General features: G+C 37.3%; 1 protein-coding gene across 1 annotated transcript in view; it reads right to left on the reverse strand.

The window, feature by feature from the left end:
* CFTR (CF transmembrane conductance regulator) overlaps positions 1 to 15,056 on the reverse strand; it is a 97,779-nt gene that overhangs the window by 12,422 nt on the left and 70,301 nt on the right. The window contains exons 23-24 of the mRNA XM_007422922.4: positions 13,202 to 13,357; positions 5,695 to 5,784 (exon numbers count right to left, since the gene is read on the reverse strand). Coding sequence (XP_007422984.2) covers positions 5,695 to 5,784; positions 13,202 to 13,357 — 246 coding nt within the window. The remainder of the gene's footprint in view (positions 1 to 5,694; positions 5,785 to 13,201; positions 13,358 to 15,056) is intronic.

The raw sequence follows: 15,056 nt of genomic DNA on the forward strand, positions 1-15,056 counted from the left end.
AGCCGTTAAAAACTGGGGGATTCGGAAAGAGAAAAAGGGGATATAAAGCCCACAAACAAAATAAAGAAAATCTGTCCTAACTGGAGTTTTAAAAAAATGATGTTCAGGTGTGACCTTTTTTTAACGTTTCAGAATCCTGTTTGGGTTGGTTTCCACAGAAACTCTGGTAATCTTGAGTTTTAACTTCAACTGTAATTTGATGTTAAATACTGGAAAATGGCTTCCTTTCCTTTGTTCCATATACCCATTCAAATGTACGTGGGTTTCTTGGTTATAGCATATATTAATGACATACCTATGGTATCTGTTTTCCTGGTTATCTTTTCACCAATCTCATCTGATATGGGCAAGCTGCTTAAGGCCAAATATACGTGTCCTCAACTCTTGTTGAATTATATATTTCTGACAGCTCTCCAGCTGGCTATTCTTGGGATGATGCTTGAATCTATGGTGGCATTTCAGTTCCAGATGCTCTTGATAAGGCTAAATAAGGATCATTGAGGCAAATGATGCAAAAAAGGAACCTGCCAGTATCCTTTCTGCAACACTCACAGAATACTCCAGAGAGGATGGGACTGGAATTTTTGGTGTCTTTTTTAAAAACATAATTTCGAGATGGGGTAATAGGTGAATTGTGCCCCTTAAAAGGTACCATTCCTGCCCTTTATTATCCGCCACATTGGTCTCAAACCAACCCCAATGCCCTTAAAACAAAAAAATCCTACTCATTTGTTTAAAAAAAAAACCAAAAAAACCCTATTGTTTTTCTTAACACCAGAGGGAGCCATTGCAATATAAAATATTGCACCCTCTATTGATGGAGAAAACAATTGTATCTTTCGTTTGTGTGTGTGATTTTACGTTCACTTCCCTAAAATAACATTAAAATTAAAACATACAGTTAAATAAGGAAAAGTGAACATATCAGTATGCCCCACAAAGCCTTGCAGCCTTCAAGCCAATATAGTTGTGCATTCCTGATCTAATTCCAATCTTTTTTCATGCTTGGTTTTAGGACAGAAACACCTCTGATAGCCCTGATAAATTACCTACACCAGGACCTACTGTAGATAGGGTATTCTCCCCCTATTGGTTATTCTAAATCTCAGCAGCATTCAGTGTTCTGGACTATGTTATTTGTGGGACTGCCAGATGGGAATAGACTGGGACATTCTACTTTAGAGCGGTTTCAGTTCTTCTACTTTCAGAAAGTGATGCTGGTAGACAAAGGTTGAGCCTTATGTACAATGCTCAGGGTCTGACCTTGTCTCCCATGTTATTCAACCTCTGCAGGAAACCACAGGGGAAATTAATCAGGAATTAGAGTGAGCTGTCGTCATAGGGGTGATGTGCAGTTCTGTTTCTTTTTATCTACTGTCGGGCAAACTGTTGATATTTGGTTGGATCAGTATCTGCTGACAGTGATGCATGGGATGATGGTCAATAAATTGAGACTTAATCCTGGTCAGACAGTGGATCTTCGGATAAAAAAACAGATGGACTGTGGAATAGGAATTCAACCTTCTGTGGATGGATACCACTCAACCTGAAGAATAAGGTTTCCAGTTTAATGGTGCTTATAGATTTAGCTTTGCATCTGTGGGCTTTAAGTGGCAGCGGTAGCCAGGGGTGCCTTTACTCAGTTTACACTGATTTATTCTACTTTTTGCATTTACATGCCACCTGTCCTTGGAGAATTCAAAAACTCATAAATCTGGGAGGATGAGTAAAGTTTCCTTACAATCATACTACATGTGATTACTTGATAATTATGTCCTTGTAGGTTTTTTTTGGCAACAATGCAGAAATGCTTTGCCACTTCCTTCTTATGGGATTCATCTTTAATTCCCAGTCTATAGCCCTGGTGTACCCTAGAGATTTCCTATTGAAGTACCAACTAAGCCTGGTTCTGCTTAGCTTCCAAGCCCAGTCAAGGTCCTCCTAACCCCAATCCTTCTGAGACACATGAAAGGAATCCCTCAATTGCATCCTTAACCACAACTCCATAAAATAGATTGGGTTGAGACAGAATGACTACTTCAAAGTCACCAGTAAGCTGACCAATTGAATAAGGACTGAATCAGTGTCTGATCCATTTCCAATATCTTAACTACTGCACTATACTACAAGTGTGTCTGTTTCTGATGTTGTCAGAGCCAGCAATACTAACCTTAGGATCTTTCTCTACTTGCACCTAACCCCGGTTTGTATGTATGTATGTATGTATGTATGTATGTATGTATGTATTTATTCTATTTATATAGTCGCCTATCTCACTATCTCATTTTAGGACAGGCCTAACCTAACCTCAGGGGGAATGAAGTTCCAAAAGGCAGGTGCCACAGCAGAAAAGGCTCCTTCTGGCCCTGCCAGCTGACATTCCCTAGCTGATGGCACCTGGAGCATGCCCTTCCTGCCAGATCAGTACAAATATGCCCCAACAATGTCTTTTTTCTGCTGGCTCTCCTTGAGATGCTTTTGTTTCATCTCCAAACTCTGGCTGAGGCACACTTATGTAGTCCTTAGCTGTTCTGAAAGTAGTGTTTTCCCATTAAAACAACATCTAACAGCTGCAAGATGTGTAAAATCTATTGTGCTTCACTACCCATTACACTGAAAGTGAAGAAGTTGCTGGGATCAGTAGCCAATGGATCACAGCAGTGTTTATTGACCATTTCAGGTTGATGCAGGAACACACACACACACACACACACACACACACACAACCCTCTGTGGCCGTTCTGTTATTGTCTCATTAAAGTGCTGACCATAGAAGAGCTGGGTTTGTGATCTATCTGAATTGGCAGCTCAGCAAGTGCTTAACTCTTCAGACCTTACTGATTTAGCACAAGATTGGAATAAGAAAACAATGGACAAACGGGAACACCCCTCCCCACCATGAATGCCTCCCCAGCAGAGCATGGAAGAATTTGGAAATCAGCATTTAATGCCTACATAAAGAAAGGAAGGGAAGGGAAGATAAATTCTAAATAAAGTGCTGTTTGATTCAGATCCCTTTTCTAAAACTAACAAAAAAATAATGTTATCAGCTTGGCTTATGGTAGAATGAGTTATAAGGGGAAAGGAATATGAAGCTTAAAGATGACGAACAGAATCCTACAGCCAGAACTGCTCCATTCTTGCCCAGTACAATAATTGGCAGATGGTTTCCCCACCAGCTGGTGATGTGCAGAACTCAGAGGGCAACAAAGCCAGGAGAATCAACCCATCAGTTTGCTTATCATGTGCCTCACATTCAGAATCTGGACAGCACCATTCAGCAGACAGTCAGAACAGAGGCAAGAGGGAGTGGCAATGGGAGGAGCCTAAACACCATTCCTGGTAGCAAGAGTGGCACATTTGTACCAGAAAAATAAGATATACTTTCTAATGCAGTGTTGTCCAAACTTGGCCACTTTAAGATGAGTGGACTTCAACTCCCAGAATTCCCCAGCCAGCATGGGGAATTCTAGGAGTTGAAGTCCACTCATCTTAAAGTGGCCAAGTTTGGACAACACTGTTCTAATGAATAAATGAACATAATTTTGAGTCTTACAAAACAGGGTAGAGTATTCAAGTCCTAATTAGCCAAACTTGTAAGATACACAAGCTCTATAAGCAATATGCAATTCCCAAACCTGATGTTTTTTCCCCCCAATTTGATAAGATGTATATTTAAAAACTATCTGGCAAAACAGGTTTTAAGAAATGCTTCAGTAAACAGGTTGCTGTCAATGTTTGAGATTTTCCTTACTGCTGTATTTGTCTGCAATGATTCACATTTTCTTCCATCCATGTAAAAATATTTCAAAATAGCATTAAGTACAACACCTGAACAGCATACATTCAACCGGATGCTTTGACTGAAAAGCGCTGTGCAAATATTGAATGCTTTTGAAAAGCCCAGGTGAACATTGTAAGGAGTCTGCAAATTGAGACTGGGGAATAGTGCATAACTAAGAATGGCATGTATAGACCCTGAACCAAGGAAAGTGATAGAGAAAGATAACAAAACAATATTGCAAAATAATGGTGTCTGCATGACATAATTTATATCATTGGCACCTAATTTATTGTGGGTTTATTATTCTTTATATCAAATAAAGATATAACTTAATTGCATTTTCAGATTATTCAGTGTTAATCTCCTTTGTCAGGATGTTATTGACAGACTGAGGCAGAACATTAAATTCTGTTTAGGACACACCCTGAAAATTGTTATATTTATTACCATTCCATTTCAGTCATAGAAGGGACAAAAATTCCACATGAGTAATCTGTTTTCATGACGAATATAACGTCAGGCCTGGATACTCTTGCAACATTATTGCACCTGTTCCACTCTTTTGAAGATGATTAGGAAATGATAATCAGTTCAGATTGCCAACTATGTTTGTGCTATGGTACCTACTGACTTCCACTCTATTTCCAGCCCAAATGGAAAATGCTGAAGGCTTTAAAAAATGTGTGAAGCCTTTATATTGGAAGGGCCACCTATCTACATCTACTTGTCTGAACACTAAATTCTTTGACAAAGAGCTATTTGTGAACTATTATCCTGGGACATTAAGTGGTCAAGAGAGAAAAGTTCTCTGATGTGATGCCCTAATTATGGAAGCTGTGTATAATTCTTTTTTTTTGGGTCTTATTTTCCAAACGTTTTAAGTGTCTTTTAAATACTCTCTATTCTTTATGAAATTGGATGCCTTTCAAAAATTTAGCATGTTAGCCCTCTTTTTTTTAATGTTTCATAGCTTATTACATACAGTACACTCAAATGTACAACTCCATGTGAATTCAACTGGAGAATGATATAAACATATTAGAAGATAAATACTACAAAATAAAATAAATATATTAGAAAAATGCAAGAAAATGCCATTTTGAATATATTTTGTCTAACATTATACTGGTCATGGAAGCAATAAGTTACCAAAATCTAATATAATTATATGATACCTAGGAATGCTTAAAGGTTTTAAAATCCTCCTTTTTCAGTTTCCACTGAATAGTACTTGATGAGGACAAAAATAAATGCTTTTCATTTGGTGTAATTTGGGTATTCCTGTATTAAAATTCAGATTTTGAAATAAAATCTTCCTCTAACTATCCCCCTTGTACATTTTCTTTTTTTTTTCTCCAGTTTTTGATTGTGCAGGAGGTATACCTTAATGGTGATAGCAGAGTCAGAATTCTAGTTTTGACTTTCTCTCATGCTTTGACTTTACTCATTCCTGAACTTATCTTCACTATCAGAGGATTCTACATTGACCCAGCTCTTTGCCACATTTCCAAATCTAGCTTCAAACCAAATAAATAAACAAACAAATAAACAAATGTAGGATATAAAGACAATGCAAAAGTAGAACAAGCCAAAGTAAATAGACTCAACAAGGCAATGGGTTTGCTAGAGATTCTAATGTTATAAACTTTCAAGCAAACCAATAAAATGATTTTGTGGTTTTCCTAATTATCTAGGCAGTGCTTTTATTAAGGCACTGCACATTCTTAAGTTTATTCTATAAACCTTCAGATATGGGTAACAAAGTTCTTGTGCAGAGTACCTTTTCTTATTTATATGTTTGCTTATTTACATAAAAATTATGTCCCATGTGTCTAATATGGATGTGTCACTCATCTGTACATTATAAGGATCTTGCTGAAGACTTAAAGAACAAAGGTGGCCATTCCTACCTCTTCAGTAACATTCCATAGTTCTTCATCACTCCATTGTCCATAAGGATCCAAGTTTTTTCTAAAAGATCCAGAAAATATGAACACTTTCTGTGGAAGCAGAAAAAAATGAAACAAAATATTGTTGAAAACAATGTCACAAGCTAAAAATAACAAATTTAACACAAGCTATTTTCTTTAAATTAACAAATCAGATACTTGAAGCAGTGATAATTTTCAAAGAAGTGCTAACAGGGATTTGTTTCCCTGGATAAGTATTATAGATAAACAGTATGATACGTATTTAATAAGTCTCACTGAATTCAGTGATTTCACATTCAATACTTGCTTATTTTCTTAAATTTTTAGAATAACCTGTATCCAACTGATGGAAAATGATTTATTCTGATCTTTCACAACTCTTCCAAGAAGGTGAAACAATTGCGACACGTTCTGTGTTATCAAAGGTACTTGGCAGTCATTTCCTTCACAGAATATGTTTTTTTAATTGCTTTTCCTCCATTTGGCATGTTAAATAAACACTGTATACAGAAAAGCCTGTGAACTAATCCTTTCCTCTACAGCAAAAAAAATAAGATGATATAAATTAAGATGTTTCAGTCCTCTGTAGTTTTAATTCTGTATTAACTTTATTATACTAACTTCTACTGCAGGACCTGGCTGATCTTCTCTAGGCTTGGAAGTTAATCTGAGTCAGGATTCATAACTACCTTCAGGAAAGGAGATAGACTGAGAAGAAAAAGAAAGCACAGAAGATGCCAATAGCAAGCCACTATGCCAAGACAAATACATGGGTGTGCCCATCAAGTCACAAAAGGCTCAACGTGAAGGAGACCCTACCTATTTAATCTTGGTGGTGTATGATCATAATAAATTACTTCCTTAATTATTATAAGCAATAAATAATTAACAATCCAGTTGACATTTACTACTGGGTCATTTTGTGGTATGGTAAGGATTTACTTTGATTTCTTAAGTTTGATCTTCCCTGCTGAAATTACTAAGATTGTTCCTGGTGGCTGTAATGAAAGCTGAAACCTTAGCTTCTTCTTTTCCCTGCCTAATTCCAGCAATTAGAAGTGGATGGGAATTACACAATGCACATTCAATACTTGCTTATTTTCTTAAATTTTTAGAATAACCTGTATCCAACTGATAGAAAATGATTTATTCTGTTCTTTCATAACTCTTCCAAGAAGGTGAAACAACTGTGACACGTTCTGTGTCATCAAAGGTACTTGGCAGTCATTTCTTTCACAGAATATGTTTTTTTAATTGCTTTTCCTCCATTTGGCATGTTAAATAAACACTGTATACAGAAAAGCCTGTGAACTAATCCTTTCCTCTACAGCAAAAAAATAGCAGCTAGAATATGTGGATAGAATAAACTACTATCTTTCTAATTCTGTTATGCTTAATATGGGTTGGGTTTCCACAAATTTAGTGGCTTTTCCTGTGCCTGAGACAATAAATGATTAGCAACCATAACTTAGAATCAGATCAGCATCCCAACTCTGCTCAGCATAGAGAGTAGAGGCACTGACCTACTACTTTCAGCACAGAGGTAGGGCCTTCTCTACTGTGACACCAGATTATGGCATTAAATTCCCCAAGAGGTGTCCAACAGGTCTCCCTCCTCTCAAACTTCAGGTGAGCCGCTATGATCATTTTATTTTGCTGAGCTTTTGCTTTGGTCTTTCGTCAGCCCTGTCGCTTAAGCTGAGGCTGTTTTATTCTGTTCTTTTGCTAAGTGATTTTTACTGCATTTTAGTTGTTCTTTTGGATACTGCGGGGGGGGGGGGAGGGCTGGGGGGATGAAAAACAGCATGTAAATAATTATATACTAAATATAAATAATACATAAATAAAATGGTAGATTTTACTAAGGAGGGAGGCATGTTTTTATTTGTCATATCAACATTTGCCATTTGAGGATGATCTTTAATCAAGCATACTGTGTACATATTCAAAGCACTCATTTGCAATAGCACACTTGCAAATCAATCTATGCATGCTGACTTACTTTAATGAACCTTATTTTTCAAGCATAGATGCACAGAATTGCAGTCTTAGGTTAATGTGGTACTCCAGAACAACTTTCTAAATTCTCCTCAAGATAAAGAGAATGGTTGAAGGCCCATTGCCTCTCCTCAACCAATATCATATACCTATTCAACACCAAGAACCAAGAGTTTCATGAGATGATGGTAGGAAAGTCTTTCACTTCCACAGGAAATCCAAATAATCCTATGGATCCTGGGAATATATCCTAAGAACTACAGCATTGGTGGCGCAAGATAAATTCTTGAGACAAAGGAACACGTGTTTTTCTTTATCAAGTCTGTGTAGAGCATTATTTGAAAATCTACTCTTGGCTAGAGAAAAATAACTTCCCTGAGGCAGGGCCTGTCCATTAAGATCTTTGTTTTCTTACGTCTCTTATGCTTCTGCAGGTTTCTTAAACTTAATGGAACTAGCTGTGTTCTCTGTGGGATTAGTTTCTTGAGATTAGTGGGTGTGGTGGTACTAATACAATAGAGAAACTATGTCTGGCATAGTTATGTTTACACTTGGCTGGCTCTGTGTTAATCAATTAAATAGTTGGGAATCCTGTGATGGCCAAGAAATTTAACTGAACAAACCAGTTTTCACAAAAGAAAGCAATATCTTCATAACTTCTACAATATCTCTGACCAATAGCTATCTAGCATGCCTGACATGATGTATTCTGATGCCCTAAAACAGCTGACTTTCCTAATAGCACTGCTCAGTTTGCAAAAGGAGGCCTTGTAAATATTCCTTCACTATTCTGAATTCAGAAGATAATTCTTCCATTTAGTTTCTTAATCTGGTAAAATCTATTACTAACTTTTGTTTTGAAAATTTTATATTTCCATATTTTTTTACATTTATCTTATGTGTTATATTTTGTTACATTTATTACATGTTATTCTTGCTACAATAGTTTTAAGAAGAAAACCCTCTTCTCATTTCCCTTGTTTTACTCAAGACTATCTTGGGCTTTAGAAAAGGCCAAGTCTACCTTCATATTTTCTTCCTTCTTGTTCCTCTTCCCTTGAATTTATCTCCCTGCTTTTTCATTGCTATTCCAATGTATGGAGTCCTTGGGGTTCTCTGAGCTTGGTTGTTTTCTTGCAAATGTTTCGTTACCTGGCTAGGTAACATCTTCAGTGCTAGAATGGAATGGGGTTTGCTCTCTGTTTATATACTGTGGCATGCCCTGCCAGTGTTGGTGTGGGTGTGGGTTTTGTTTTGTTTTATTTTTTCCCTCTGGTAGTTCCTTGATTAGGGTATTGTTTACTGCTTGATTGTATGTCTAGTGGTAATCTTGGTGTTAATCTCTGCTTATCTGGGTGATAGATGACACCTTTGTTATAATAAAAAAGGAACAACTAGAGAAAACACGTGAGATCATCAACAACATCTTCAAAGGAATAAAATTCACCAGAGGAAGAAAACAACAACATGCTACCCTTCCTGGATATCCTCATCAGCAGAGGAAACCACAGTAAATTAGAAACCCAAGTCTATCAGAAGACAACCCACACTAATCAAGTACTCCATTACCAAAGTAACAACCCAACCACCCACAAGAGGAGTTGTGTAAGAACATTACTTAAACAAGCACAAACGCATTGCAGCAACCCAGAACAGCAGGAGAAGGAAACAAACCACCTATACAACATCTTCCAACAAAATGGATATCCACACAACTTTATCAAAAGGTACCTGACCACTCAACCTACTACAATACAACCAACACAAGCTATGAAAAGGATAACACTGCCATACATCAGAAACATCTCAGAAACCACCAACAGACTATTACAACCACATGGCATCTCCATAGCACACAAACCAACTAAAGCCCTCCAAAACACCTTAATCAAACCAAAAGACCTAGTAGCCCAAGAAGAAAAAACAGGAGTCATCTACAACATACAGCGTAAGGATTGTAACAACCACTATGTAGGACAGACAGGCAGAAGGCTAGCAGAGCTCATCCATGAACACCAACTAGCAATCAGAAGACATGATGAAAACTCCTTAATCTCACAACACATGGACAGACTTAACCATAGTTTCAGCTGGGAAACTGTCAGCATCTTAGACCAAGCTAAATGCAAAAATGCAAGGGAATTCCTGGAAGCTTGGTATTCAGACAAGGCAGCCATCAACAGGCACATAAACAACATCTACACACTATTCAAAAGAGACAATAGAAAGGAAAACAAAAGACCAGGACATCTCACCAGCAATCATCACCCAGATAAGCAGAGATTAACATCAGACATACAATCAAGCAGTAAACAATACCCTAATCAAGGAACTACCAGAGGGAAAAAATAAAACAAAACAAAACCCACACCCACACCCACACTGGCAGGGCATGCCACAGTATATAAACAGAGAGCAAACCCCATTCCATTCTAGCACTGAAGATGTTACCTAGCCAGGTAACGAAACATCTGCAAGAAAACAACCAAGCTCAGAGAACCCCAAGGACTCCACAGTTCAACCCTGAGCTACACATATTTGCTTCTATTTCAATGTATCTCAGCATTACTGGGTCTTTCTCCAATTACGGCAGAGATTAAGTCTCTCAGATGGAGCTCAACTAACATTGATCATTATCTCAACACAAGCATACGTTGCTTAAAATTCTTCCTGTTTACACTTCAAGTTTTTTGTTACAGCCTATATCTCTTACATTCTGTAAATCATTATATCTAGCCCTGTCCCTGATTGCGGTTAATAGTTCAACCTCTTGACCACTAAAATCTCAGCAGGATGTGCCCTCTATCATTGCTGTTATGATTTTGTCTCCTTTGCTTGCATTGCCTATTTGATTTAAAGTTTGTTTGTTTATTAATAAATGTCTAGGCTTCCCAACTCCAAATGTCACTGGGAGGCTTGACATATGTAAGAGCTATAAAATAATATAACCCAAAAGATAGCATCATCCAGAGGGAACAACAGCCAAACTCTTCTCACCAGCAAAGACAAAATAGACAGAAAGGCCCACAGAACCATACTAACTCAGAACCTGGAAGAAGATCCATGTTTTATTGTTTTATTGGCCTAACCCAAGGCTTTGTAACTTTTGAGGTACATTAAGTTTATCAAAGTTAAAATGCTATATTTTTACATCCCTGTACCAAGCATAATTGCATGTCAACCTTTAGGGGAAAAAAAATAAGTGTAGTATAGCCATAATTAATCAGCTGCAAAATTAATGTCATCGTGTAAGTTATATCAAGCTAATTATCCACTAATATTTGAATTACAATATTTTGTACTGTTTTGTCCCAGATGGCAAATCTTTAGAGCTGCAGGTGAGCAATTCAGATCAGTCATCCTTGCTGGCATAACAATAGATTAGAAGCCATGATACATCAAAATGACATCAGGCATGTCATGACACAATCATATTATTTGTGCAATGATGTCATAATGTGTGTGACATCATTCCCCCCTCTCCTGGACTTCTATGCTTGCTGATTTGATATAAAGTGGAGTTCAGCATATGAACAGCCAAAGTTTCCCTTCCTATTTCATTCAGTTGCTAACAGATTAATTTGGATCCAGCTATAGTGATGGATCTGTCTGTCTGTCTGCCTGTCTGTCTGTCTATCAATCACTGCAGTTCCTAAAACTGCAAGCAGTTATCAAAGCCTGTGACTGGTCTAGGTCTAGCACTTCGGTTATACTTCGTAAATTTCTGTAGGAGAGAAAGAAAAAATATAGAAACATAGAATGTAATATTAATATTACTGTTCTAATTGAATGCAGTTAACTATATTAACAGTATTTAATTAAATAAATCTAAATTAAAATAAATAATTCATTTTTCTTTGTCCACTCACTTTTTTGTTTTTGGCCATGGCCTTTAATATTAGGATGAGTTAATCAGGACCGCTTTAAATTATCTGGATTTCATTGAGACTAATTCTTTATTTCCCTATGTCTGTATTCACAAGGAGAAAATTATGAAACATAGCTTGTACGTGGAAATATATTTTTTCACCCCTGAAGTGGAATATCTGTTTTAATCCCTTCAAGACATGAAGAAAGCATTACTTTAATTATTCACACAAGGAAGGATAAAGGCCAATTCAAACTTTTAAGAAAACATTAGAAATATCTCTTCCTTTTTAAGAATATTGAATAAGCAATAAGAAAACAACAGTTAATGTGGAACAGGATATGTTATTAAAGGAATACATCCTAACAGACATCAATTCTGCCTGTCATTTAGTAACTTTAATTACTTAATGATATGCAGAATTGGGAAAGATTCACTAGTTAAGGAAACTAAAGGTCAGGCAGAATTGGAAAATAATCACTAAACTAAAACAGCATACCTGTTGAAACTGAATGGTAATGTCTAACTTGATTGGCAACACATACAACAAAATAGACTGCAGTGTAGTTGTGGTATAGGAAAATTAAAATAACTAGACACAAATAATCCCAGTTCCCATTCTGTTTTGGGTAAGAGAATGGAAGCTATAATTTCCATTGTTTTTGGATTACAACTCCTATTATGCCTGACCATTGGAAATACATTAGACTATATATAATAGTAGACTATATGCCTACTATTACAGAGAAAAGCCTACTATGTACATCCCATTTCTTCAATGAGTCCTGAGGGATTTCTTAAAAGCAGTTAATCTCATGAGATCTAGGAATGGACCAACTGATGAAAAATCAACCACTTCCTAATCCAAAATCCAATAGAGGATCAGAAAATAAACCACCAAGAATGAGAATGAGAATGAGAGGGAGAGGGAGAGGGAGAGGGAGAGGGAGAGGGAGAGGGAGAGGGAGAGGGAGAGGGAGAGGGAGAGAGATTATGAAAGACTGACTTGCCGGAAGGGAATGAGAAGATCCTTCAAAGCAACTGCCCAGAGATGGAGAGAGTGTTGCTAAATGTAGTTTATGAAATTATTAATGGATTATATTCAATCTTATATTATGTATCTTTGCCTTTTTACTAAAGTATCATTCTGAATTTTCATCTGATTCAGAGGAAACATGCAAACTATGCTTCCATGAAAGAGTGACATTCTTGTGTGCTTCCTTCTCCAGTCACATACTTCAGCTTATCCACTACTTTTCTAGTGTGTCATGATTTCTGAATTGGGCAAATTATAATTTGCATACATATTTGCCTTACAAATAGATTTAATTTGAACTGCATTTCATGTTCTTCTTTGTGAACAAAATGTGTACAATTAGAGTTTGTCCACTCTGAAGCCACAGTGAACTGTGATTTGCTCAAACTCAGACATGTATGACTGAACCAAAACAATGAGGGAAAAGATTCACAAGTGTATAACTTATGTTCTTTCCTTGGTTTGTCTAATTTCTAACTTAATGAAAAACTTGAAATGCATCTGAAAGTTTTATATGAATGAAATAAATTGCTAGGTAAAGTTATTTACAGCAAATCTAATTTCACAAACCAGGACAGATTTACCTGGGGTATTACTCCAAATGCTTTTCTCCACTGCTGTACGGGGACTGTGTTCCAGGAGACACCATCAATCTTGATATCTCCTTCTGTATTCAAGAGTCTTAAAAAAGCAAACAGCAAAGTACTTTTTCCTGAGCCAGTTCTTCCTAAAAGGCCCACCTGCAGTGTTGATAAACATGAATTATTGAAGGAACTGGTATTCACAAATTGAAGATATACTCTTCAGAAATCAACAAAAAGGAAGCTCAAGAGAGAATGCTTTTGTATTAAAATATATTTGAAAACCACTAAAATAACAACAGAAGCAGGCAATGCTATTTCTGTTGATATATGCAATTCACATAATTCTTCCCCCAACTTATCAATAGTAGACTTAGTCTTTTGATATTTTCTCTATCACCTTAAAGAAGATTAACCTTGATTTGCAAAAACCATATTCAGACAAAAACTGGAAACTATGGACATCCATGGGGAAGGGGATGGGGGTTAAAAAACTTCAAGATGGTGGCTGCAACTGTGTGATCAAACCCCTTCCCCTTTTTTTACAAGTGTCACAGTCATAGCAACAATCTTGATTTTTAGACACACACACATACACCAATACACACATGGATGCCTCTGCCAGAAAATCAGTTGTAGAAATGCCAGTAATATATTAGCGATATTCTGTTTCAAAACCATGTCAATGCCATCTTTATTTTGTTATTTAAATGGAAATCTTTTTAGTTCTTAAGCTTTACTCATGAGGATATTGTTTGTATAGCCTAGTAACTTATTCTGAATACAGTGGTACCTCGGGTCACAAACGCTTCTGTTCACAAACAATTCGGTTCGCAACCAGCACCATTCGCAAAATTTTGCTTCTATTCATGAACTCCGCATCGGGTGACGAACAGGATCCACGGCCATTTTCCCTGCCGTGACATGTGGTCATGGCTTCCTGTAGGCGAGATCGCGGTCGCAGACAGACACTGGCTGTGAAGCTTTTTGGTGTGCTTTTTAGCATGGCTCCAAAGAAAGTGTAGAGCAAGCATGGTGGTAAAAAGAAAGTGCAGAGCAAGAATGGTAAGAATAAGGTTTTGAAGAAAATAACCATTGAATTGAAGAAGGAAATTGTAGAAAAGCATGAGCGTGGTATTCATGTGACTGATCTGGGCTCGGAGTACAAGATGGCGAAGTCGACAATCTCGACTATTTTGAAGAATAAAGATGCCATCAAAGGAGCTGATGTGGCAAAAGGAGTAACGACATTAACCAAGCAGAGGACACAAGTGCTGGAAGAGGTGGAAAAACTTTTGTTAGTGTGGCTGAATGAGAAACAGCTGGCAGGTGATAGCATTAGTGAAACTATGATTTGTGAAAAAGCCAGGAAATTGCACGGTGATTTACTGCAAAAAAACCCCTTCTACAAGCGCAGCAAGTGAAGAATTTAAAGCCAGCAGAGGCTGGTTTGATAAATTCCGCAAGAGAAGTGGCATCCACAGTGTGACAAGACATGGTGAGGCTTCCAGTTCTGACAAGGCTGCTGCAGAAGCCTACAAGAAAGAATTCACGGAATTCATGAAGGCGGAAGAAAACAGGGCTCTTCTGGAGGGTTATGCAGCGCAGGAAAAAACAAGTGACATTAGACAGATTTTTCGCCAAAACTCAGCCTGCAGCTAAGAGGCAAAGAAGAGAGGAAACCCCTGAAGGAGATCTCCCCGATGTCCTTTTGGAGAGGGACTCTCCCTCCAAACAATAACAGCCTCCCCACCCGCCTTCCTGTCCTCCACGCCAGAAGTTGCCTCGAGCAAGGTTAGTGTTCTCTCTCTTCATACTGTACTGTACTGTACTTTGTTTCATATTTTTGTGGTTTTAA

The sequence above is a fragment of the Python bivittatus genome, unplaced genomic scaffold, assembly GCF_059951505.1.
Source record: "Python bivittatus isolate LINGU-HERP-01145 unplaced genomic scaffold, Pbiv_v1 ctg000330_np1212, whole genome shotgun sequence".
Classification (NCBI taxonomy): domain Eukaryota; kingdom Metazoa; phylum Chordata; class Lepidosauria; order Squamata; family Pythonidae; genus Python; species Python bivittatus.